This window comes from Limulus polyphemus, unplaced genomic scaffold, assembly GCF_000517525.1.
Source record: "Limulus polyphemus unplaced genomic scaffold, Limulus_polyphemus-2.1.2 Scaffold73, whole genome shotgun sequence".
Classification (NCBI taxonomy): Eukaryota; Metazoa; Arthropoda; class Merostomata; order Xiphosura; family Limulidae; genus Limulus; species Limulus polyphemus.
The window spans coordinates 1,083,000-1,110,024 of NW_013665683.1; the positions used below are offsets into that span (position 1 = coordinate 1,083,000).

Sequence of the window (27,025 nt, forward strand, 5' to 3'; positions counted from 1 at the left end):
ATTTTCATTTATATAGTGCTCTGCGAACACAAATTAGTTAGCATAAATCAGTTAAATGACGAAAAATTATGTGTAGATGAATCAACTCTGGGTCATTTCAAGGAGTACTGATGTAAAAACTACAACAATGCGTTAATGCTCGAATCGGACCTTTGGAAGTCTTAATGCAAACATGATGTGTGGATGGTAGTCATAGAAGACGAAACATCGCTATGAATTGAGGATTTTCCAAGACAGCTTTCCAGTATGGTATAAAGAAATTCCAGAGAACCGTGGTTATTTAACTACTTAATATTGTAAACTGTGTCATGGAAAGAAATATGATAAACCCATAATGACGGAGCTGGAGTTCAAGCAACATCTTTGACAGAGCTTACTTTGGTCGACTTAATGTAGTATTCTCCTGTTGACATTGTGGTTCATGCAACCTTTTTAACAAGCAATGACTCTTTGCAGTCCACAAAGTACAAAAGGCATTGGCTTCAGTGACATCATTTTAGATACGAAGATCTATGAGAAGAGTCGCAGCTGGCACCATCAAGATCGACAGCCTGGTTATAGTGCTAAAGAAGACTTTAGAGAGAGACTGTGGTTAAAACATTCAATTGGGTTAGATCTTTGCTATATCAGGAAGAATCATGTAAAATTCGGCTTGTTTTATGAAAAGAAATGACACCAGAAAAAGCATCGTGGATAATTATAATAATATAATGTTGAAGAATCGTTAGACAAAGTAGCTATTGATTTCCTACAGATCTATTACTTCGTCTAGGTGGTGATGATAAATTTATTGGAGACTATTTTGTATCTAGATGTAAGTAAAGAATTTGAAACAGTTAAATACGAAAGTTGGTTAATCGAAGTATACAATACCTATGAACGGGATTTTAGTGAAGAACATAATTTTAAATCAGTCCTGAAATATGTAGTTGGACAATAAAATAAACATGAACAATAAGCCTCCATCATTTTTCAGTTTGTTTGGTTGCATTAGAGCAAATCTAATTTGAGCTATCTACTGTGTCCACTGCGGGGAATCGAAACTCGGATTTTAGCGTTTTAAATCTGTAGACTTAGCGCTGTCCCACAAGGAGACTCCTTTTTCAGGTGAAAATGTAGAGCGATATAACTATATGATGAATGAGCATTTGAAGATAGCACATTCTAAGATATTCCTGCATGAACAAATTAAGAAGTGTAAATTGTGATTATTGTGAAGATTATTGAAATGTGGTATTTGAAACTGCCAGGTTTTACACTTCTACAACTCATCTTTATTCAAGTAAATTCAAATATATTTTTCCAAATTTGTTTTGTCTAGGCGTTCTGCACTTAGGTAACGTCCTAGCAAAAAAGATTCGAGTAGTTGTGAATTTGCCTTAATCATCATCTAAGGCCAAGATTATCAGTAATCAGTCAAGAAGCTTTCTTCTTGCCTGGCCAGGTTCCTTTATCGCCGATTTTCTGAGATGTGAGTCATACTTAAGTGAATGGATTGTGCATAGGCTAGTACGAGGCGGTATTGATCTTGAAATTAGTCTCTGCTTGATGTCTAATTAAAATGATCACAAGCATGGGCAATCTAGAGTTGTGAGATACTTGGATCTTAAAAAATTGTTCGATTGATTCTTGTTAAACACAAACTACACAATGGGCTAACTGTTCTGTACCCATCACAGGTATCGAAGCCCGATTTTTAGCATTATAAATCCGCAGACTTACCGCTGAGCCACTGGGAGAGGGGGAGGGGACCTTAGAATTGAGGAAGTGTTATAAATTCAGATGATATACCAAAATAAAACTAACCTGGTACTGTAACTTAACTTCTTCTGAAAAGGTTTGTTTTTTTCTATTTTAACATTTTTATTCTAAACTTGTATAAATATAGTTGAGTTAAAATAATAAATCGTGCCTAGAAAATAGCTAGAACTCTTTAAAAATGAATTTTTAAATAATATGATAATCAGCATAAAACGTAGTTATTTAGATACTTTTAAAAATTCTAAACAGGTAAAACTTAATATGCCAAATAAATTGTAACTATAATACTACCATATACAGATGGACACATATTAAATGTAAACAAGATGGAATCCTCAATAACCACAGTATTTCAAATTCTTTTAAGCAGGATTAGAGTAAATTAATGTATGAGACCTTTGTTTCCCTTTTTATTAGCTATATTTTTGTGCGCCAGCAATACCAAGCATTGGGCGCGCGTATATCCGTATACCCGATTCGATTTTATCACTCATCAGGACATCTCTCAGCCTTCCCTCAAATTGAAATTCTTTTAGACATGATTAGAATAAATTAATCTATGAGACCTTGGGCGTGGTCAAATACATCAATCAAAATGGTTTGATCTCCTAAGTACAAAACTGTAATTAGATCTCAAATTGGTTAAAAGATGACGAAGCTATGAGCTAAAAGTGTGTACTTGGAAAAACTCGGAGCCATTCTATGAGCCGCTATGCCGCGGCTAAAAATTAATTAGGGAAGCTCTTTGCTAGAGCACACTTATACATTGACTCCAACATTTTTACAGGAGTAAGGATAGCATAGATTTTTATGATTAATAAAAATATCTAAACTAGTATATGATTTTAAACGTCCTAGATATAATTATAGTTAGTTATGTAGGTTCAACCACTAGATGATTGAAACCTGCATAAAGGAACATGCAAATTGTAATAAGTCAAGCATACGAGATTAAATGCTTGTTCAATGTGAAATAGTTGTACACCATAGTACGTTGGAAATCATCGTTAGAAGCTGTAATAAAAACTCCTTACGTATAAGATAGATCTTACTGATTAACAACAAGCTAAACCAGAGCTAAACGAGAAAGGTTCAGCTAATTATATTTTAACAATAATTTCAATTACAATACGAAAAAGTGTTTTATTTTTACCCCACCAGCCAGAAGTTTTGAAATACACCTGAAAATTGATTACAGGTTTTCCTGTGAATACTACAAACAAGACTAGTAAGTTACATTGTTTATACCGTGAGTAAGAATTTGTTTTTGTGGAGTTAATTTGAACATGATTCTTTATTTTTCCCCAGTGGCACAGCGGTATGTCTGCAGACTTACAACGCTATAAACCGGGTTTCGGTATCCGTGGTGGGCAGAGCACAGATAGCCCATGGTGTAGCTTTATGCTTAAGTTCAAACAAACAAAGCTTTATTATTTTGTTTGATTCTCGATAAACCGTGACTATTTCCTATTAATAGTACGTAGAACTAATAGTGGAGAGGAGGATGCTGCGGTTCTGGTAAGGACATGAACTGAGAGTGTGGGAAAGACTATGAGAATCCATGTCCTGGACCATGGGCTGTTGTAGACTATGATGAAAGCTATGTCTACATTATCGACTCGCCATCAGGATTGAGAGAATGCAAGATAGCCTGAGGAGGTTATAACCACTACATCAACTCGACCTCTACTGGTTGCAGTTCCTTGATAGCTTAAGTTTCATAGATTCTTAGCTCTTGTTCCTTGTTGGAATTACATACAATTTCAAAGTTATCCTCATCTGCTACCACGTCGGATTCTGTATCCAGAAATTAAAATCAAATATTAACTCCTAAGATCCTAAGACCAACTGGGATGGTATCTATGAGACCTCTAGGTATACATTAACCTAGAGGCAGCACTAGGCTCTTGTCAGGATCGCACGTGACTAGGAAGAAAATTGAGTTGATAGTACTTACACTAAGAAGGTTCAATGGGAAAGATGTCTATATAGATGAAATTTTGATTTTTGGACACTTTTCACGCCACTGGTGCAAACCTGAGGTTGATATTTCAGTATATCAACGATGTAGCCTTGAAATCAGAAAAGTCAGCATTAATAGTTACAAAAAGTGAAGTTTATTAGTTATATAATAGGCAAGTGTGGAGTGTCTACTGAAGATACAAAGATCAAGGTTTGATACCACTTGTAAGGGTACCCGCCTTTCATGATAGCAACATGCAACTCCTCACCATCAAGCCTATGTATATATGTATATATATATATATGATAGCTGAAAGTTTTTCTTTTACTCCTAGACACCCCAAATGTTGAACCAATAAGACAAGGGATGTTTGGGTCTTGAACTTTTGAAACGAATCTGGCATTTCACCAACATCAGCAGTGGCCCGGCATGGCCAGGTGGTTAGAGCGCTCGACTCGCAATATGAGGGTCGGGGGTTCGAATCCCCGTCCCACCAAACATGCTCGCCCTTTCAGCCGTGGGGGCGTTATAATTATGACGGTCAATCCCACTATTCATTGGTAAAAGAGTAGCCCAAGAGTTGGCGGTGGGTGGTGATGGCTAGCTCTAGTCTTCCCTCTAGTCTTACACTGCTAAATTAGATACGGCTAGTGCAGATAGCCCTCGTGTAACTTTGCATGAAATTCAAAAAACAAACAAACAAACATCAGCAGTAACAACTTTGGCAATGGACAATAAAGCAATGGCTGGTATTCAGCCACTTTAGCAATCAATAGTTGCCCAAGAGTGTATAATGAAAAAGAACAGAGGGCATTCGAGACTTGCTGTCCTGTGGAAGGCTGCAATGTCTCCAGACCACACACGAAAGGCGCAATAACACATTTCTAGGATGATCACAAGTTTCCCAATATGAAATGGGTCTTCTTTCCTGTAAAACTATGGCTAGAATTTAGAGAGATCTTTCATGGAAGTCAGCAACAACAATTCTGAAGACCTTTAGCAAGATGATTATGGAATTTTGATGTAGAAACAGCTAGTTACAAACTACCAAAATGGATGAAGACCAGGGCTTTACGCCACTGTCAAGGGAAGAATGACAGGACAATGAAAACCAAATTCGCAAAATCTCAGCTGAAATATTTCTTCTGTTATTATAAAGGTATACCTTTACTGTTGGTAGGTTTTATACGCATGTATGTATTTTTGTACAATAGTTTCCTTTTTATTTATTTTAGAACTAACCAACCTGTTTTTATTTAATTTCAGACTTTCTTAATTTTGTTTGAAGTTGTAATTTGTGTTTATTTTGTTTTATCTTAAAACGATTACTTTGAATTTCGAACCCTTGAGTTGATTTATTCTGAACAATGTTTTAATTTCATTTTGAGTTCCTTGTTATTTTATTTACAAACTTTAATTTATGTTCTATTGTCTTTCAAGTTTTAGTTATTATGTCTACATTGTATCCAGTTCAGTTTTATATTTATTTGTGTTTATTTTGTTATTCTGTATATTTATTAGATGTGTTTTGATTTTTTTGGAAGTTGGATCCTATTAGTTTATTAAAATTCTCTATTGTTTGTTTGTGAATAAATGTCATGGCGCCTTGCCTGCTGTAGGAGAAGATTAAGGAAAACAGAACTACATTAATGAACACTTTAATTCAGCTTTTTATGAAAATATTAAAAGTTCGAATTTATAAAGGCCCTGAAGTAAGAGAGGAAGAAAAGTGGAAATATAAAACTGCCAGATTTTGACCTTTGCAATTAGCATCAAATATATCTTTACTATGGTATATTTTAAAGTTTTTTTCTTTGTGTGCAGGCATTCTACATTAAATTAATGGCCATGTAAACAGGATGTAGGTGGTCGTGAACGTACTTTAATTATCACATAAACTTAAGTTACATATTACAGTAGTCACCTAGGAGAGCTTATATTCACCTGGTCAAGCTTCTGTGCCTCCACGAGAGACGCGAGTCATATGCAAGTGAAGGGTTGATGCAAATATATGTACAAGTTAGGTAATCTAGAATTGTAGGATACCACATTAGGTCTTCTGTCTGGCTTGAAAGTGTGCTACTAACAGAATATTTTCAGTCTTTGTCCTATGAAGAAGTAAGTGTTTTCCTTTTGCTCCACTAGCCAACGAGTTTAAACTACACCAGAGGACCAGCCAACCAAGTAGCTTGTTAGTGTTCACTAAAACAACGAACAATGTATTTACGAATAAAGATTTTATTATTTTGTTTTATGCTTGTATTCCAGTTTTTCCTTTGCTGCCCATGTTAATTTTATCCCTCCACATTTAAAAATGGTCAGTGTTGTGCAATAACAATTATTTTGTAAATTGTCAATTGTTATAGTTCTTGAAATATACAGTGTTGCTCGTAAGCGAAGAATTTTTTTAATTATGGTTTTTCACGAAGTGAAGAATGACTTTTATCGATAATTTCATAAATACTCCAGAAATAGACTGCTAGACTTCTCATGAATGATTATTTCGATGCTAAAGATAATCAAACATTTTTTTACAGAATTAGAAGAGTCTTAATCATAAGTGTCTTTTTACTGTTAATATTTTATTAAATATTTAAAAGTTATCTAGTCTTAAACTTTCAAGTCAAGACCAAGACTTTAGGAGATAATTAATTTTCACGTAAACAAGTGACATAGCGCAGTGAGACTTTGCTTACTTAAAAAGCAATTATTCTAATTTGTTGAAAAGTAAACTTAAGAAGACACTTTTACCAGGGGCGGATTTAATGGTCAGCTAAAGCTAACCGGACCCCCTTTATATATATATATTGTTTTTAGAAATAAATTTTATTTAATTTCATTTATTAATTCAATCAATTTATTCAGCTATCTGTTGAAATTATTTGCTTTCGCTTGATGTATAATATTGGTATGAATAAAGTCCGCCACCCCCCCTTTTTTTTTAGCTGACTAGCCATTTAGGCTTAAATCCGCCACTGGCTTTTGCTTCTGTCAAATTATAAAATTTGTACAAGTGAATTATTACGTTTTTATATCCGCAATACATTAAACAAGCTCTTATTTCATGATAAATTTTCGAATAATTTATCCATCCAAATAAATCTAGATGAAAGTATAGTAACCCGAATTTTTCATATCCTGTAAGCAGGAATGAGCTTAGGACTTTTCGCGTGCCACACCAGTGATCTATTCATTGAGACATTGATCCCTAAACACTTATTTTATCAACTCTAACTACCATATTCTTCCACTCTTACAAACAAACCCGCCCACAGGCTTTACATCAGAGTCATGGAACAACCCCTAACCAGATATCAATTTTTCGTATTTCCCGCAAGTGGATTCGAACTATGAATTTTTCGTAGATCAAACAACTATTCTGGCCCGGCATGGCCAGGTGGTTAGGGCACTCGACTCACAATCTGAGGGTCACGGGTTCGAATCCCTGTCCCACCAAACATGCTCGCCCTTTCAGCCGTGGGGGCATTATGATGTGACGGTCAATCCCACTATTCGTTAGTAAAAGAGTAGCCCAAGAGTTGGCGGTGGGTAATGATGATTAGCTGCCTTCCCTCTAGTCTTACACTGCTAAATTAGGGACGGCTAGCGCAGATAGCCCTCGTGTAGCTTTGCGCGAAGTTCAAAACAAACAAACAACTAACTGAACTAAAGAGGTTAACTCTACATAAACTGCTAGTAAGGCACTTTTTATCAACTTAAGTTACCACAAATGCTCAGTACCTAACAACAGTCTAAAATTCTGTTACAATTTTCTTTTTCCCATGTTGATGAACTGTCCTCCAATGTGTGCATGTTAAGATTTGCCAGCCAACGTGTATCGTCCGATACCGTTTTTCCTAGTTAATGTGTTTAGGATTCGCTGTAATAAGGTATATGTTTATATTATGTTTTAACTATGCTTGTTGATTTTATATTGACCATGCTGCTTGTAGAGTCCATTGTTTTGGGTGCATATTTTTTGTTGTAAAGAAGAATGCAAATGTGTCTTGCACATTAACATGTTCCACATCATCATGTAGATAAGTATCCTACAGTTTATTATTTTAGACAAAGATTTACTACATTACACTAGGGCATATTATAGTTAAACTGTAAGGTAAACGGCCACTCTAAATTTAACTTTAAAATTATCTTAGTAGTTGGTATGAGGTAGCCCTGTTTGATTTGCCCGAAAAATCTAAAAAAGGAAGATGGACAAAATGTTCCTTGAGGAAATCTCGTGCTGAGTCTGTCGGAGACCGTTTTTTACTGATCGATGTTAATTTCGATCAAGATAGTAATTAAAATTGGTGAACATCTAATTATAAGAATTAGGTCCAGGATTTTTTGAGAAACATAGATGACATTTGGTGCGTTATAGTTTGTTGTTGCACGGTAGAACCATATAGAAAAATTACCTTTGACTAATTGTCGCTTCTACTATGTTTATTTGTGTTTTTTACCTTTTGGGAGCACCTAAAATGAAAGCAGGTAGGACCCTCCCCCTTATAGAGTAAAAGTTACCTTTCGTGAAATATCCATCTTCTTTTCAAACTTTTTCCTGCACTGTTCACTTTGTCATGAACCGATTTGTATCGACATTTCTTCACATGTGATGCACTGATTTTCGGTGTAATGTCATGTGATTTAAAACCAACTGTTGAGTGTTTGCTACTAAATGACCCTTTGTTTATATCATAAAGATAAGAATATGTACTCACAGTATCTTCTGTGGTTCTATGGAAGATATTAGATTTTGATGTTAATGGGGCATACGCTGATAAATAGTTAAGATGGAACTCACATTATCATAATATAGCTTTCATTTTTAGCGCGCGCACACACAAAGTACAAAAAAAACTAAATCTGTGAGAAAGACAGTCTGGTAAGTCATTGAAAATTACTGAAGCGCTCAAAAACAAGATAACTATAAGATTAACAATTCTAGAGTTTTAAAATTCATATATATATGTATAATAATAACACATATTTTACTTTATCTTTAATTTCCTTTTCTTAAAGAAAATTACTATTACTATTATTACATACGGATAAGTTTAAAACGTAATAAGTGATTTAATTGAGGAAGGTTAGTGAACAGCAATAAATAAACAGTATGCTTTATTCTGCTTTCCTAACACACGCACACAAAATAATAATTTTTCTGCAGTTAAAATTTACCTGCTGATTCTTATCTATTTGGTAAAAAGCTGTAGAATCTGATAAGTTTACATATACATACATCCGCATATCCGTTCTTTGACCACTTCATATGGGTCTTATATTTATATTAGCAGAATTACTTGTTGCCGGTAGAAAGGTTGGCAGGAGGAGCTTGGCAAGCAGCCACTATTAAATACCGTAAACGCGTGCACAACATTGATTACCACGCGCCTCGTGAACATATATATATATGTGTGTGTGTGTGTGTATATATATAATCAAGCTACTAGAAGAAACAAAGACTTGGCTCGGTGCACAAACAAAAAATAGGGCGGAGCTTATATTATTATATATGCTAGATGTTTCAAGTTGTAGTGTTCATCGCGCCCACTAGGCTAGAACGATTGTCGCTTCTTTTTTTCTTTTTTAATTTACTTTAATATGAAGTTAGTTCACAGACATTAAATTTTGACAATCTTCTTCTTCTGTACAGTTTGCTATACATTCCTCTTTATAATTCTCATGTCTTATGTGGTACTATGCGAAATCTTCATGTTAACGTACTAACGCTCGTATTTCTGTGTATAACACTGTAATACTCACTAAAATGTTTCTACTAAAACTGTTGTCACACCTGATGTTATTTACGATTTTTACTACTTACCAATCGTCTCAATTCCACAATTGATGTTATTTATGATTTCTTACTACTAACCAATGGTCTCAGTCCCATAAAATATTGTTTTATGCGGGTTTTAAATGTTTTCTGGTATGAATCGATTCCTTTTTTAGTGTTTGTAATATTTTCGCAATTATTTTTCCCAATAACTGAGCTTTCTTGTTGCTCGCATCCTTGACTCTAGTCCAAAAAAAAGTTCTCTTATATAAATTCCATTTTAAAGAGAACAAGAAATATTGAGATTTTACAGCCCTAAAGGAACTAAAATATGCCATTTTAAAAGGATTTTATTTGCTTGAAGTAAATATTTAGTTATTTTTGTTTATACGCTGATAAATCAAATGCATCAGATCTATATAAATAAAATTAATAGAAGTTAGCACAAGTTTTATTGCGTGATATCAATGAAATTAGTTGCGACTCATTTAATTTTCGTTCACGTTGGTTACTTTGTTTTTAAAGATTTGATAACAGCCACACGCTGGTTGTGCTGCAAGAACAGCAAGTCGAAGTTCCTATATGTGTGAGAGTTTGGCAGTGGCAGAGAACCGTGATTTGCTTGGACCATATGGCGCGTGCCAGTTTTGGTAGTGTGGCGTGAATGGCCACGTGACCAGTCTACTCTAGTCCGCCCCCACTCTGCAAGCCTTGACAGATAGTGAAGGGGAGAGTAGAAGAAAGGTATATAGCATAGCTTTGTTAAATATCTTTCGATGTCTGTCATACAAAAGTCGTTTTTTGTTGTGAAAACTAGAGGCGACTCTGCTGCTCAAATATTGGTGAGTGTAGTGTATTTAAGTGACTCTGGAGTAATATTGTTCATTGTATTATCACACCCTTGTTAAAAGTAACAAAGTATAGATGTAGTTACTGTATGTTGTTTATGCGCGTAAGTGAGGCTACAGTGAAAATGCTATGTTGTTATCTAAACAATACAGGATATTTTGTGAAATATATTTTAACGAATTTTTTATTGTTTTCAAATCTTCTCCAAAAACGAGACCTGAGAAAATATTCTGAAGCTCGCGCATTTCCAAAATTTTGCTTACAAAACTAATTCACCTCATGGAATCAACAAATAATCTTTAGTTTTAAAATATTGTTTCTAAGTTTAAAGATAGAGTGCTATCTGTGCAACACGTATTTAATAATTTGTTTTTCTATGACGTAGAATTCAATAGGGAGCTCTATTGGATTAAATAATTGTTATTTTATAGAATATATATATATATACTCCTCAGAATTGAGTGAAACGATAAATGTAACTTCTACTATTTGGAACCAGTTTTACAAATATTAGAAATTCAAGAAAAAAGAAGCCTCGATTCTAGTTTAGGTTTAATAATATCAAATTGACAGCAGCGAATTTATTGTGAAAGAAACTTGCTTCTCGTATTTAGCTCAAAAATTATTTAAAACCTGTTGTTTTCTGAAACTGTTTCCTAGTTTTCTCAAGCGGATGAACGCTAGTCACTAATGGGCTTCCACCTGGTCCTTACATAGCGCCCTCTCGTAGCTAAAAATGTTACTTTAGGTTATCCCTTGTTAAGAAGTTATCCGGTTACACACGTTTGACTTGAACAAAGCATATAGGAATATTGGTTTTGTTTAAAATAAACAATTAATTTGATAAAAATAAATGTTATAGCTTAATAACCATAATTCACAGGTAAAATGTCCTTATATAATTTAAACAACCCAACCTTTTCGAGCAGTTGAAGTGTTATGAAAAACATAAGCAAGCTCAACTACGCATTCAGTATTGAAATACTACATGTATATACATACACACTTTCAATGCATTATTGTTGTTTAAGACTCATAACGTACATAAATTAATACGTAGACTGATACACGGACTTTTCTCTGCATTAAAATACTTTTATTTGCGAGCTTTCATTGGGCAACAAACACGAAATAATAGAGGCTCCGGTAAGAGGGCCGAAATCTCGCAAATAAAAGTATTTTAACGTAGAGAAAAGTCCATGTATAATTCTACATTTCACTGCGTGATTGGTAAGTTTCTGGTCAAGTCTAATTAAATAGAGAATTATTTAACATAGAGAGAAATGACTAACACTTGTTCGGATTAATTTTCTATAAATAAGAGATCTAAATTTCACTGAACTTATGACAGGATATCTGCTATGATACGGCATTGCCATAGTTATTGTTCTCTATTATTTCGTGTAAATACCTAACTTACATCCAATGATAAGCTTTTGTTCTTTTTTTTTTTTTTTAGTAAATTAACAAATTATTGATTCCATTTATTAAATTCCATCTATTTGTTGAAACTGAGTGATAGTAAGTTTTTTATATTAATAAATAAATAAATCATTAATTCGGAAATTATATATTTAATTATTAGTATTATATTGTTTTTCAGAGCAAACGGTTATGATATTTCATCCAAACTGCTAGGCGTTTACGACACTAACGGCAAGCGTGGGTTCTCAGCCAATCAAAATTTTGTTCTTTATCAGCTGACGCAAGGTTTTCCCGCCTATCTAATCCCATAGGAATAGAAATGCAAAGATTGGTCGATAAAAATAACGGCTGCTCAGGCTGAAGACGGGCAGCGCTTCATGTTGTGCGTAGGCAAGTTTTTGCTTGAAAAGACGTTGTACCAGCACGAGCACTTTAATTAGATACGTTAGATAGTGTACGAGGCAACTTGATTCCGGGATAGAAGGAATCCGGATTTTGAATGCTAGAAATGATTATGGGAGATACGAACCTGATGATACGAGAAATTATGTCCGGCAACTTCGGTAAGGCAGCGGGAGTTTGCTCTAGTCCTCAGCACTTAAAAGCTCGACGAGCGCTATTTGGCCCCATTGATCATGAAGAAAATTTAAAATTTGTCCGCGAAGAGTTTAGCAACATTCAAGATAACGATAAAGAAAGATGGAATTTTGACTTCAACACTGAAACACCAATGCTTGGTCGATATGTGTGGACACGTATAGAAGATACGAGGGAGGTACACCCGTCGTATGAGCTAAAATGGTTGAAGGACTGTGACAAATCTAGGGAAGTTGACTGTGTTACTAAAACCCTAACGTTAGACTCGGATACGGCAAAATTCAAAACTGCTGTAACGTGCTCCTCGTCTCCAGCAGTTGCAAATAAAAGCGGGAACACCACATTAAAACAGAAGAAGATTACAGGTAAGCTAATGGTACTGGTAGGTTAAGTTACTTTGCAGTAGGCCTAATTCCTTGAAGTTGGATATCCATTTAGTTTGTGCAAGTACGTGAGCAAGAGTGTAACAGTAACACTAACAGTGTTATGTATCGTCTTTTAGTTTTTATAGTTTTATTCACAATGTTAGTATATTTATCAATAATTAAGTAACAATATTTCTCAGTTTTCTGTACATGTGACTCGATTAGTCGATACCATATCATTTGTCCCGCACATTTGTATTATTTCCGTCGAATTTTTATTATTATTGAACGAAGTTTGTATAGGTACTATAAGTTTTAGACACCGTCTAAATTCTAAGAACTTAAAGTTCAGTAAAAAAGGATCTGACTCGTAAGTTCTAAAAACTAATTAGGCCTAATACGTTGTATAGATTAAGTTATATTTTTCAATTCAAATAAATGTTATCCACCTTGTCTATATTATTATTTTCTAGAGAATACTATTTCTATACAACTTTTTGACTATTTCAGTATTTGTGCAACTTTATTTTTATTTCAATTGAATCACGCTAGGCCTACCAGTGTATTAAATTTTAAACTATTAATGAAAGTTTTAAATTTTTATGATGTAGTTTGGCTGATTTATGTTGAATATTTGAGTCATTCTTCACTCGTAACTTGGTTGTTTTTGGTGTTTTGATGCTGTCGTAAACATGTATTCAGTTTAAAGTTGCACACAAACTAATGACGTAATGTTATTTGTTACTGTTTCTGTGAGCAACATTGTAACGTAACTGTATGAAACTTTTCTCCAGTTAGTGATAAGTTTCATACAAATTACAATTAAAGTTTCTTCATATTCAAGTTTAATACAGTTTGAAATTTTATGACATCATCAAACAACCAAAACTACCAGCTAAGCCTACTAATAGTAAATAATAATAAATAATACTTAATAGTACTATAGTGAAATTGGAAACTGGTGGTTTTTTTTTTTGCTATTTGTAATCTCTAGAGCACAGAAAAACGCCTATAGTTACAGGATAATGTGAATGTAGTTTGTATAAAAATAATCCAGTATTGTGTTTAGGCTACAAATTTACTATATAATGAAGCTATATAGTTCGAAAAGTCTTCATGCTCATGAGATAAAAGTAAAAGTCATAGGAAACAAGATTGAATAAAAATTATTATTACTAGGATACATGATTCGCCCAAATTCTGTCTTACTGTTGCAAAAAACAAAAACAAAAAACGTTTGATATATAAGAATGGAAAAAATTATAATGTCTTAAATATGTTGTGTATACTTATGTTGTACACTTTGTTTAAAAATGACTTGTACTAGTTGTAGTATATACTGTTGTAGCCCGTATACAAGTGTCACAACAAAGCTAGTTTAATTTTGCAATTTTTATCTCGTATGTTGTGTTTATTATCCTACGAAAATTTCAGTATATTATTACACCTAAAATAGAGGTTTATAAATGTATTTGTTTGGTTTACTTTATGATACCAGCCCGACATAAGGAAACAAATAAAAAGGGGAAAAAATCACGATCAGCTGTTTTGGACGGCAAAAAGTCTTGATCAGTTTTGGCTACGATTATGAGAACGGAGAAATGAATACTAATAGAGTACTTTATTCAGTTTAAGGTCAAGTGAGACGATTCCTGTTTTTGTCTTACTAAGGAGCGTATTACTTATTTATTTGTAATTGATCGTCTTGTATCCAAACCTCATTACATAATTTAAATTTTACAAACATAATCAACTGGAAACGTTTTTATTAGATACATATATAATGTAAACGATGACTACCGTGACAGGGCGTTTTGGCCATGCAAATCGAACTTTTTTATTTTAATTAAATTTAAATTAAATGTTCAGCCCAATCCTTATATTTAATCATAATATTTAAAGAATAACGAGTAATTGATAAATAATTTGCAGGGATAAATTAATAAGCTAGGATTTGGGACAGATTTGTATGTACTTGATTGATTGAAAATAAGATTTTTACACGATAATAAGTAATTACATATTTTGCAAGAATAAGCCAGGACTTGAGTGAATCGTATAACTGCCATTACTAGCCTAAACACCCAGTAAACGAAAACATATGTGTAACTTAGTTTCAAAGCTGTATTAATAATATTTCTGTTCTTGGCCTGCATTTAACTTTTATTTTGAAGAAAGAGAAACTGTCTTTGTGTTTAAACATGTATTTATTATAAATATTATAAAACTTCGTTTCCACATGATGTATTTATTACGTGATATATAGTGTGCAAAACAATACGATTATATGTCTCTTTAAAAAACTTCCTAGTTATTGGAATATTTAAAAATTGTTGCACAGTTAATATTACTACTGTAACGGTAAAATTTTACAGTAAGCCAGTATATTATTATTAAAATTATACGAAAAATAATCTTATTTGTCAACATAAATCAGTGATGCTTTAGAAGAAAGAAAACATCAGTAAATTAGTTTGAGTATTATGAGGCATGTGTATTTTTACCTTTTACTTCAAATATGATTAATAATAGTATAACCTTTCAGTTATATTTTCAAGTAAGTTCCAGCTTAAGGTTTGATATAACGCCAGGACTTGACATGTTATAAGTTGGCTTCCTTTGTTCATACAAAATACTTTGCTAAGTATTAGATACGTTCATCTGTTAAGGCTTAATTTGAACTTATAATTACTTCTGAAAAAAGCGTCAAACATGTCATCTCTTATTCTGGAGCGTAGCCTAAAGCGCACGGTAACCTGATGATTGGTATTGAATTGGCTAGAGAATTCACGTGACTTCAGACGATTTGTTCCTTCATTTTCAAAGGAAGTGATATTCCTGTTTGAATGCGTAATAATTTAAATATTTCAGGTCTTCAGAATGTATGGCCAACGTATGAATTTCACACATATTTTGCATTATTTTAATTTAAATTAATGTAATATGCGTGATTGTTATCTCATTCTTATTAAGATAGGCCATAGGATAAAATATCCGAACTGCCTATGTACGCTCTCGATAACGGTTTGTAATAGTAATAATTAACTTGTTTGTCACATTATGCTTTGGTTGGTTGAGTTTTATATCTTTAGAGGTTCTAATAACAATGGGGTTGTTAAAGTGTTATTCGCCTATTTTTCCTAGTTACTGAAGTACGAAGCTCTGACGCCAGCACTAGATATAATACCACAATAACCTAGGCTCTATCACACAGTAATAAACTTGGTGAATAACCCTTGCTGTTACTGTTAGTGTGAGAAATGGTAACTGCATTCACAATATTATTATTGTAGTGACGGGACACAGTAAACGATGTGTATAAAAATAGGAGGAAATACGTCTTACGTTAGTTCTATATCGGTTTTATTATGAATAAACAAGGTTATTACACGCGTTTAAATTGAAATTGTCATTCCAACCGAAAACTGAAGGTGTAATTATACATAATCAAGGATTTCTCAACCTGCTAAGTTTGATTTCAGTGGTGCTTATGTTGCATTATTATCACGTTATTTTATATTTCATCATTATATCTAGTAAACAACCAATTCGTTTATAGTGTTATGCGCGTTTAATTCCAGCTAGAAACACGTATCTTTGTTGACGGTGTTTCAATGGCACGGTTTTTCTGGTTTATTTTTATTATTTTCTATTTTTAATCAGCTGCTTTATGTACCAATACGAGGGGGGTGGGGGTTATAGTCTAGTTCAAGTACTGTTCACATTTAATAGGCTCTTTTTGTAAATATCTGATGGAAAGCAGAACGTTGAAGTTGATCAATTCTTAATTGTGTCTGGCCACATGATTTCATCGAGGCGTAACGAACAAATAACTTTTGCTGGCGCAGGTTGTGTTATCTTAATAGTTGTAGCCCGTGGCTAGGCGCCACGCTGTCAGGGACCATGTCAAATTCACGAACTTAGCTCAAGGGTATGATCCTCTTTTTCTTTTTTATCTAGAATCGGTTACTGGTGTATGTTTATCGTGAGTTGCAACTGACTGTGGAGTTTTGGCGTGCTACATAAAATCTTAGAATAACAGGATTAGAACAATGCCCCGATTGGCGTTTGATCTCACTTAACTCTCACGTTTTTAGTTTATCTTAAAACGTTAAACACGTAAAAGTGTATCTTATTGCTGGGGTCTTTGTTGTTTGTAAGTTATGCTGAATTTAAAACGGGGAGTTCAAGGTTGGTTGACTAGTGAAAAAGCTTTTAGACTTGAATAAGAGGGCCTACAACAGTATGCGGGTAGCAAAAAACTTTTTTTTTCCCTTCACCCTGCTTGTTTTCATTGATTTTAAGGTATCAAAGTGAATAGGTTCCACTTACTAAGAAAAACACGTATTATGGTGTATAGAAGTATTGTAATTATAACACTACAGCTGTTCAAGGTTTTTAAATAGGCCATTTTTCAAGATCTATGGCTATATGATATTGCTAGATGTTTATTGTGGAGGTTTGAATTTCACTGCATTAGTATCAGTAAGGCTAAGGCAGTTTTTAACATGACTAAAAGACCTCAGTGCCTTTGTCGAATACCGTTATACGTATTGTCAATGAGAAGTTGACAATTTATGTTTATTATATACATAGAAAATTAGCAAACAGAAGTATTAAGTTCTGGATTTTTGTAAAGATCGCATGATGTCAAACTTTATAGAGATTTTACCACACTGAAGATTATATGCAAGTCGAGACTTGACTGCTTCTACCCGTTTCTAGTAGTGTGGGAAGATGTTTCAGCTTCTATATTGAGGCCTTTATGTAAGTTCTTTTAATTTGTACACAAGGAGGACTTGACGATAACATCATTTACTTTGCACAAAATGTAGTAGAGATTAAACACTGCACACTTTTTTTGAGTTTCCTTTACAGCTGTAGCATTTAGAAAGTACCAAGTATAACTTGTAATTTGGGATAACTTTATAATTTTCAAAAATGTGATTCTCAATCACTCGCATAATTTCATTGCTGGTTTTTTTTGTTTAGAAATTTATTGTATCCGTTAATTAGAAATACGATTACAAACACAATATTGACACAAAATTTTTTCTATAATTTAATGTTAGGATTTAGACTATTGTAGGTTCTGCTATAGACAAGCATGATAATTGTATTCAAATTTGAATTGTATGAGGACCTATTTGGAAGCTGGTAAGAATATTGACTGTGGACAGTATACTTTTTGAAAATAATTGTCATTCTCGTTGTAAGATAGAGAAATTCCTCGTTGTTGTAAAGTTTTCTAGATAAATGCTACTATTACGTGTTTATTAATCTACAATTAAAAGTTTCTTAGGTATGTTCTTATCTTGAGAGTGTCTTAATAAGCGTTTAATTTTGATGGTGACAATCCAGAAATAATGGTATAATTTTTTTTTATATAAGATTAATGTTTATTAACGTGTCTTTGGGTAATAGTGTTTGATCAAATAAGCTTCGTTGTTATACATACATCATTCATTTTAATATTTCTGCCCTTAAAAGAAAGGAACATTTGAGAGTAATGTGCCTCACCAGATAATTTTACGTTTTCGTTACTCAGCATTTTTGTAAACTATAAATGATAATTTTGGTTTCTGGTTTTTAATTGTTTTACTATGACTTATAGAGGCCCTGCGGAACAGGAAACGAAGCTCGGAAACCCCCATAAGTACTGTAACGGTGGAAAAGACACCAGAAACCAAGGCTCAACACGCAGTAGAAAATTCCACGGACTGTGCAATGAAGGAAACCCCATCAGTTACAAAGGTTTCACGGGCATCAACGTAATATCAACTCCTGTGATAGGCGCGGTAAGATGATAGTCTTAAATATCTTTCATCTTTGTTGTGAAACTTGTACTCATTGTGAAAGCAGGGTGAAGCCTTTTGGGAGCCTCTACGTTAACCACAAACTACTGAGTTGATTTGTTTTTTACATCAATACTAGGTTGTGATCTGTAATCTATGTACACAATTCGTTTTCATGAAAATATTCTAGTATGCACTTGATAACTTATTTTTACATTAGATTACATAATGAGAGCTAGTCAAGTGGAAATGTCCGTCTTCTTGCCCATGGTATAAGGGCACTTGCTCCATCAGTGTCGTTTTGGTACAGAGTGATCTACATGTTCTTGTAGCTCTCCACTAGTAAAAACTAAATTAGGAAGTAAATTATGCATTACGTATTTAGTAAGGTGGGTACAACACAGACCCCAAGTGTGTTCTTTTGTGTTAGAAAACTACGATTTTTTAAAACAGAATATATGTTTTTATATATAATCATATACAATCACAAGGGAGCCTTGTAGACATCATCATAGTAGGAAACCACGAACGGTAAATGGAGAGTAATAATTGAAATAATTTTATTTTATATTCAAACAACGTTATGTAAGGTATACATTTGGGTAATAAAAACCATGGAACTTCCATTTATTGTGTACAGATCAAGTATAAAAGGTATCATTATGATCTTTCAACTATAGTTTGGAACATTATGGTTGATATTATTCGCAAAAAGAAATATCAAAATGTTGAATTTTATACAGATTTTTTAAGTGGAGATCAAGTATTATAAATTTCGTTTACAAAAAGAAAGAGAGGGGAATGGTGTAGTTCCTTATAGTGTCGTATGATATTTGTCTGCTTGACGTACCGTATTAAATCTGATTTGTAAGTGACTTAACTAAACCTGATAATAATTACAATTCATTTACGTAATCTAGTCCTCACCATAACAGTCGTTCATGAAAATTGATTATGTCTTTCACATCTCAGCCAGTCTGATGAGCCATGGTATTAGACGAAAGGCCTCGTCGGCACTTCATATGGCAGATGTAGTATGGTTGACATATTATTTGCTTTCACTCATAAATTTTGAGAATTGGTTGGCAGAAAGAGGTTTCTAAACGACACGTTGAAGTAACCGCGCCTACATCACCTTTCCACACACACATATAAGCAGAACTGTGAATAAATTAATAAACTGAAATCAATCATTACAGTGTTATAATATATGAAAAATATGTATACTCCACGTAGACAAAGATACAAATACGTAAGTCTATAGTGAGCTAATCATGTAGTATTCAGTCATGTCTTACAAAAAATTACAATAATTTGATCTGTTGGTTATTTAAGTTGTGTGAACAAGATTATGTGGTGCGATTAAAGATGGACCCAGACAAGTATGTTATATAAGTTAATAAGTGTAAGCATTACTTTCGTATTAAGTAAATAATTAGCTCAAGCCTGAACTTAATGTAGATATTTTTTGCGAAAGAATAAGTGCTATTTACTACTCAGTACAAGATGTGCTTTAAGAACCTGTCATTACAGTCTACAATACAGTACAGATAAAAAAATGATTAGGATAGGGGGGAAAGGAAATAGAGGTGGTGGGAGAAAAGGAAGTAACTTAAACAGGCTTTACAGTTTGAGCATGTACTGAGCCAAAAGACGTATATATATAGGTGGTCAGGAAATCCCAAGATTACATACACATTTCCATAAGACAGCGAGTAGACGAATTCAGGTGATACCTAAAGAAATCTCCGACGTTATGCGCTGGACTCCCCCTAGATCTAGTATTGAGTGAGTCTAACCGCAGACGCTTAACGTCATGCATAGTCTTGTGTGCTTGGCAGATTTCTTCCTTTTTCATTTTTTAAATAAGAGCACTGCTTAGCGTGCTAAAAGCCAGGAAGTTAGTCAAAAATTAGTTAGAATTCTGTATAAACAAAACTTTGATAATCTCGTATTCCAGAAAAACGATACCCGAAACTAATTATATTTTTGTAAATGTTATTATTTTATGAACACATGTTATGTTTCTAATTATATATATATATATATATCATTTTGTGTTCAATTTGAGCCACGAGTGATCCAACTTCCTAATGTGCTGTCCTATTATAATAAATATTAAAGATGTATCTTTACGAAATTTGGCAAGCTTTCAGTAAACAGTCTTTTTGTACAAAAAAAAAATCAGAATTTCTAATAAAGTATTATTGCTAAAATTAATGATTGAATAAAGGAAGATGAATATTGAATACTACATGTTGTCTTCTTTTCTTTTATCAAAAACATTACGTTCAAAATAATGTAACAAATTAACAATAAGAAAATAGATAGACAGATATTAACTTCTTTTTTTATATATTTTACTTCTCTTACCAGCAGCATTTAGTTGATCAAACCTGAGAATTTGAAAAATACACTGTAAAGTGTGAAGTACTTAAATAAAACAATGTTATTAAAATAATAAATTACAGACGAGACTGTCAAACATTGTAACAAACCGTTGGTAAAACTTCTGTATCCAGATACCCCCAAGTGGCACAGCGGTATGTCTGCGGACTTACAACGCTAGGAACCGGTTTTCGATACCTGTGGTGGGCAGAGCATAGATAGCCCATTGTGTAGCTTTGTGCTCAACTACAAAACAAACAAACTGTGTCTAGATACGTTTTGTATCGCGGCATCAATATCCACGTACGTATCGTATGATGAGATACGCATCCATAATAAATGTTAAGGCTACAAAAAATTGAGAATGAGGTTTCCACTATTGTCTAACTCATTTTTGACTTTTTTATGTTTTTGTATTTGCTTTGTTATAATTTTAAAGGCGTGACTACAAAAAAAAATGGTTTAGGAATAATTATATCATTTGTGTGTGTGTGTGATGAAAAGTAAAGTAGTTGCTCATTTGAGATATAATATTGGTCTGTTATTATGCTAAAGATCTTGAAATTGTTATATTCTGCAACATTTTTAAGTGTTCCGGAAAGTTAATCATGCAGGTAGGCTTCCGCTGTCAGGTGGTAAGTAGCCCTATTTGCAGAACCGATGACGGTGCTAACAGACCAAGGTTAGTCTGTCTGGAATTAGATATATATCTTTGACAGACTTGCTTATTAGACACCGAAATTGTAACGCCGTAAAGATGCAATGGCCATTTGTTTCTTGAATTTTATAAAGAGATGCAATAAATTAATCTGTTAATTAAAAGATCGTCATGTGTGATTTCTCCTTTGTAATACAGAGTTTTACTTGAACAATGTGTAGTGCATTTAAAGGTGTATTGTTGAGTATAAGTAATTAACTTAATCTCATTGTTTTTATTTTATTATTATTATTTTTTTGTAAACAAGAAAAAAAATCAATAAATAAACGAATGTCTGTGTTAATCGTTAAAAAATGATTTTTTTAGTAGTTTACGCTTCTGTAAAACAAGCCCTCCACCAGTGGCACAATGGTATGCCTGCGAACTTACAACGCTAGAAACCGGGTTTCGATACCCATGGTGGGCAGAGCACAGATAGCCCATTGTGCAGCTTTGTGCTTAACTACAAACAAACAAACTGTAAAACAAGATGTTCTCAGGTTCAAACCTTCTGTTTTCTAGAGAATGTAACAGACCACATGTCAATATCGATGGATAGTGAGTAACAAAATGTAGAGAGTCATCTAAGGAAAACATGCATATCTAAAAACACTAATTAGATATTAATTGCATACTACCGTAGCTGTCGCTTGTTATATATGAACAAACCACGTGTTACATGTCATCAATAGACGCTGTAACACAAGGTGGAAGCTTGATATTAGACCTGTTTTCGTTATGAGATCCGTGGAAAACTATTAACAGTATGCATCATTTATTTGATTAATAATATAAATGTAGAAGGATGAGGGTTTGAAATCAGTGTTTTGTATTTTGTTCAATGTGAATGCGTTGGTTTGATCTTACTCGATTAAGACGCGCGTGTCACTGTGATCATCATATAAATGTCTTTCAAACATAAAAAACGCCCCCCTGCCGTATGGTACATCGGCTGTGCATAAAACAAGTGCAGGGGATCTGATGTTGTAGGGTGGAGATCCATGTAAGTAATATAATGAGCCGTTTCAGACGTGTTTTTTTCTTTTATTTAACAAAAGCCGTCAACTATATGATTCAGTTTATTCATGCTATAAATACAATGTGGAAATGATTGTTTGTTTGTTTGTAGTTACGCACAAAGCTACACAATGGGCAATCTGTGCTCTGCCCACCACAAGTATCGAAACCCAGTTTCTAGCGTTGTAAGTCCGCAGACATGCCGCTGTGCCACTGGGGGGCGGGGCGTGAAAATGATTGCATTGTGTAATGCTCAAAATATATATTTTAGGTAGCAAGGCCTCAAAAACGCTAAGTGTTTTTTGTATCCTAAGGAGACAAAAATAAGTATAAATATATAGTAAGAACTTCGTTGTTTGTCCTTAACTAGTGATTGTGTTGTTTTTGCTGTTGTATAGATAAATAAATAAAAAGAAGATGAAGAAGAGAGATAGGGGACTTGTACTCATAACTGAGTCCAACGTCTGAACAAAAAATATGAATCGTGGATTTCAAAACGATAACTTTCTTTTTATATGTTTAATTTACACACAAATATACAAGTCCTGTTGGGTTTAAGTAAATGGTATAGAATCTTAGTGATAACTTTCTAAACTCTTTAAAAACGACAATAACTGGAGGAATGGTTATTAACTACAATGTTGTGTTATTTATTCACGAAGTAAAAGAACCGGTTCTTACAAAATTAAAAATCCGAGGAATGTGCATGCTAATATATCAGTAAAGTATAGAAGTAGCATGTTTGTACACATAGATCAAGCTAGAAGAGTTGTAAGGGAGTCCTACCGTTGTGTCGTAATGTAAGTATCTATTTAACCTTGTAGCATAACATCGGTGCTTGTTCAGTGTGTTATCAACATTACAGCTGAACAAACATAGGTACCAGCCCTTTTTTTGTGTTTTAGTATTATGTTTCTATGAAATATTTCAGTGAGCACGAGCAAGTCGAAACACGGAAAACGATGCTATTAAGATTAGGCGCGTTGAAACAGATGGGATGTTTAAGCCATTATGTTGTACCATTGTACATTTTGTAGTGTTTATGATTGAATACAGTTCTGTCTCTTCAGATTCCTGCTTTATCAGCTGGTACATTTTTTTTGCTGTTTCTTTATTGATGATAATATTTTGGAAGAAATAACAACAAAGACGACTGTAATTACCACAATGCATTCAAATCAAAGCATGTGCACATGCGTATCGTATCATTGTATCGTGATTCCGCTCTCAAAGGGAGGAGAAATATCGACGTAAGTTGGTAAAACCATTCGCGCGAGAAACGAGCATTTTACGTCTAGCCTAACGATACAGTACTACAAGAACATAACTGAGCGTTCCTTGCAAGATAGAAATAGAAACCAGTTTAACACTGGAACCGAGATCTAGACCCGCTACTGCACTAGGTGTCGCTAGTGTCGGAAAATTGGAAGTTGATCCAACTTATCATTGGGAACCATACACAATATAAAGGAACTCTCAACGAATGTAAGGGCGATCAACTTCCACCCATATAATGGATGCTGCTGCCAATACAAAAACATTTACGACTTTTTAAATATGTGGAAATTTATATGCAAGGCAACTCAATACTCATTCCCCTCAAGTTCTAATATCAGCTCATTTTTTTCCACGTTTTGCTCATCTAGTTACAGCAATTGGGAGTTAAATTTTATTTATATTTTTCGCTGCTTTGTTATCGTTTCAAACGAATAACTTAAAAAGATTGTATTATTTTTGTCATGATTGTTAACCCTGGTTGCTCAGTTTGTATTTAATTAAAAACGTGTATGGATGGGCAATATTGTTCTGTGAATTATATTTGAAACTACGGTTTGTAAGTAGTGTTAATAGAATTCACAGTGAATTCCTTGTAACTAGGACTTTCATTTTTTTTTAGATTTGCATATTAGCAAGAAAAAAAATGTACTTTGCATTTTCTTTTTTCTCGTGATATCGTTTTAGTATTGTGTAGGATTTCATTTCCTGATTCGAAACATTCTGTTGCAAATCACCCTCATTCTGGAGTAACAAAAGAAAATTATTATTATTGGATTTCACTGTTGACTGTAAATATTTTGTCGCTGTTTCGGATACTTACACCATAAACTTCACTTGGGCATGCTTTCTTACTTGACTAGCTGTTGTTGCCTAGGCAACGGGAACATTGGAATGTTTCCCCAGATGTACTTTTGAATAAGACATAACGTTAGTCGATCTCCTGTGGAGTAGTCATGCTTTAATCCCCCACCCCACGCCATTGTGTGGGCCAGCTGATGTTTTTAACGTGAAATCCCAAGCGTTACGTAACTAAGCGACTTAACTCAGCATTCATATATACTAAAACGAGTGAACTTGACCTACATTAATTTTGTGTAGGATTTTGAAATTTTTTGTCTAATCGTTAAAGAAAACATGTTTAAAATCTAGTCTTCAAACTTGTCAACAAGGTAGTGCTGGTTTTTTTTCGTATTATGTAAATTTATCTCATTTGATTTACAGTTAAATTTGTTTTTTTCTTCTCATTCTTCCAGACAACCACTCTGATCCCAACTGCCAAAGAAAGACGTGTGATATGCTCAGTAGACTTGATTGAGTTGATGATCTCACATAGAATCTGCATCGTTCAATCCACAGAGTTCTATGATATTCACCACCATTGAGTGGTTATCATGTTTCATCATTATATATTTTAATATAGAATACCTGTAAGGAAACCAAGGTGATTTTCCGAGTGTGTTAATGCCTGTTTACTCTCGGATGTCAACGAACATTTTTAGGAAGAAGACGAAAATGATTTATATATGTATGTATCAAGGTAATAGACAAAATATAAGAGGACAGTGATGCTCTGTTATTTTGTCAGTGTTTCTATCAAAGGTTCACATGTAAATCCATTTTATTTATTTCGTTTTGCTTTAAGTTCCTCTGATGCTAACACGCTCCCACTTGGATAGATCATGGTTAAGATGATAGTTATTAGGATTAAGTTAGTTCTTCTAAGCAGTTATGCTTAAACCCACACATTTCAATCAGTTAAATATGTTTGAGTCAGTTAATTTTGTAATTATGTTCAACTAACTCAGTAACTTAATACCCTGGTAAATAAAAAAATGAGTTGTAACAGTAATATGACCTTTGGTAAGAGAGTAAAACTATTCTGGCCAATGTTAGCCTAAATTATAATATAAACTAGACTAATGTTTTATGTGTATATTGTCATAATTCATTTTCTTCGTTATAGTAGTAGCATATCATCATGTATTATAGCAGTAATTAATAAGCATGAATTTCTCTATCTGTTGATGAGGCTAATAAAAGTTTATATTTATAGACTTTTTGTTTTGTTCATGTAGATGCCTAGCTTATAAATTTTCAATGAAGAGCATTATATTTGATTTACTTATGTACATATGTGTATACATGAAGTTGGTTTTGGAGAACTGTAACTTAACATAAATCACATTAAAAATTAGTCATACCCCCCTTTGTTATTACTGACAAAACAGTAGTATCAGCTGAGCAAAATGATCTCACGTAACAAACCAGCACATAACCTTGCATCATGTATAGAGTAGCAGGATGTTCTGGAGATTGTGTGTGTTTTATTGTATGCTGGTAGAAATATTGTAATTATTTGGGGTAACTAAGTCTTGGTGTTATACCTGTCTGTCTTTTATTTGTAGCAGTTTTGTTTGTTATTTTTGTAAGGTAACCTTCGTTATCACTTGAAGTGATAATTCATATGAAAAAATTCAAGCCTGTTATGAATAATATTTACAGATCAGCATTATTTTACACGCGGTGTCAAACTTATCAGAGTTAAAGAATATATGAATAACGTTTGCAGGAAGTAAATTGAATAGTAATGATTGTTTACTTGCATAAACAAATCGTCTGTATTAGATACAGTAGTGAACACGTGTGCTGCCTTAACGTATTTTAAGTGAAAAATGTATACGATATGTCACGTTGTTTCAGATTGACCAGTTGGTATAAATTATTTGTAATGTGTTTTTACCAAGCTAAACACATAGAAAAAGTAACAAAGTTGTAGTTATTGTAAAAAAAAAAAACCACGTTTTAATTCAAGATTTTGGGTGAAATACATCGTACATTACTCACACATATATAGTTTTTGTGTAAGTTTAGATACTTCATTCCAGTTATAGGTTTCTAGTGTAGGACAAGACAGGTACCGACTTGGCTCAAACTTTCTTAATGATCTCATTTGGCTAATTTATATTTTTTATGTAATTATGTATTAGTCAAGAAAGAAAGAATTTTCACTTATTCAGATTTGATAAGTACAGTATAAAATACCATTAAATTTTCCCCCCTTAGTGTTTCCTGTTACATTAATATATATAAGCCGTCTAGCGTTTCACTTGT

General features: G+C 33.5%; 1 protein-coding gene across 1 annotated transcript; it reads left to right on the plus strand.

Moving 5' to 3' along the window:
- The first annotated feature begins 10,216 nt into the window (after positions 1–10,216).
- On the plus strand, positions 10,217–26,709 carry LOC106466378. The gene is made up of 4 exons (XM_013926663.2): positions 10,217–10,345; positions 11,956–12,739; positions 18,354–18,537; positions 25,168–26,709. Exons 2-3 carry the CDS (start codon positions 12,277–12,279, stop codon positions 18,512–18,514), a joined length of 624 nt encoding a protein of 207 aa, XP_013782117.1. The 5' UTR covers positions 10,217–10,345; positions 11,956–12,276; the 3' UTR covers positions 18,515–18,537; positions 25,168–26,709.
- The last annotated feature ends 316 nt before the right edge of the window (positions 26,710–27,025 follow it).

Excerpts from the sequence above, each read along its gene's own strand:
- LOC106466378 (XM_013926663.2), top strand. The coding sequence starts at position 12,277 with ATGCTAGAAATGATTATGGGAGATACGAACCTGATGATACGAGAAATT. Across the intron at positions 12,740-18,353 it reads AAAACAGAAGAAGATTACAG|AGGCCCTGCGGAACAGGAAA; the intron begins GTAAGCTAATGG and ends TATGACTTATAG.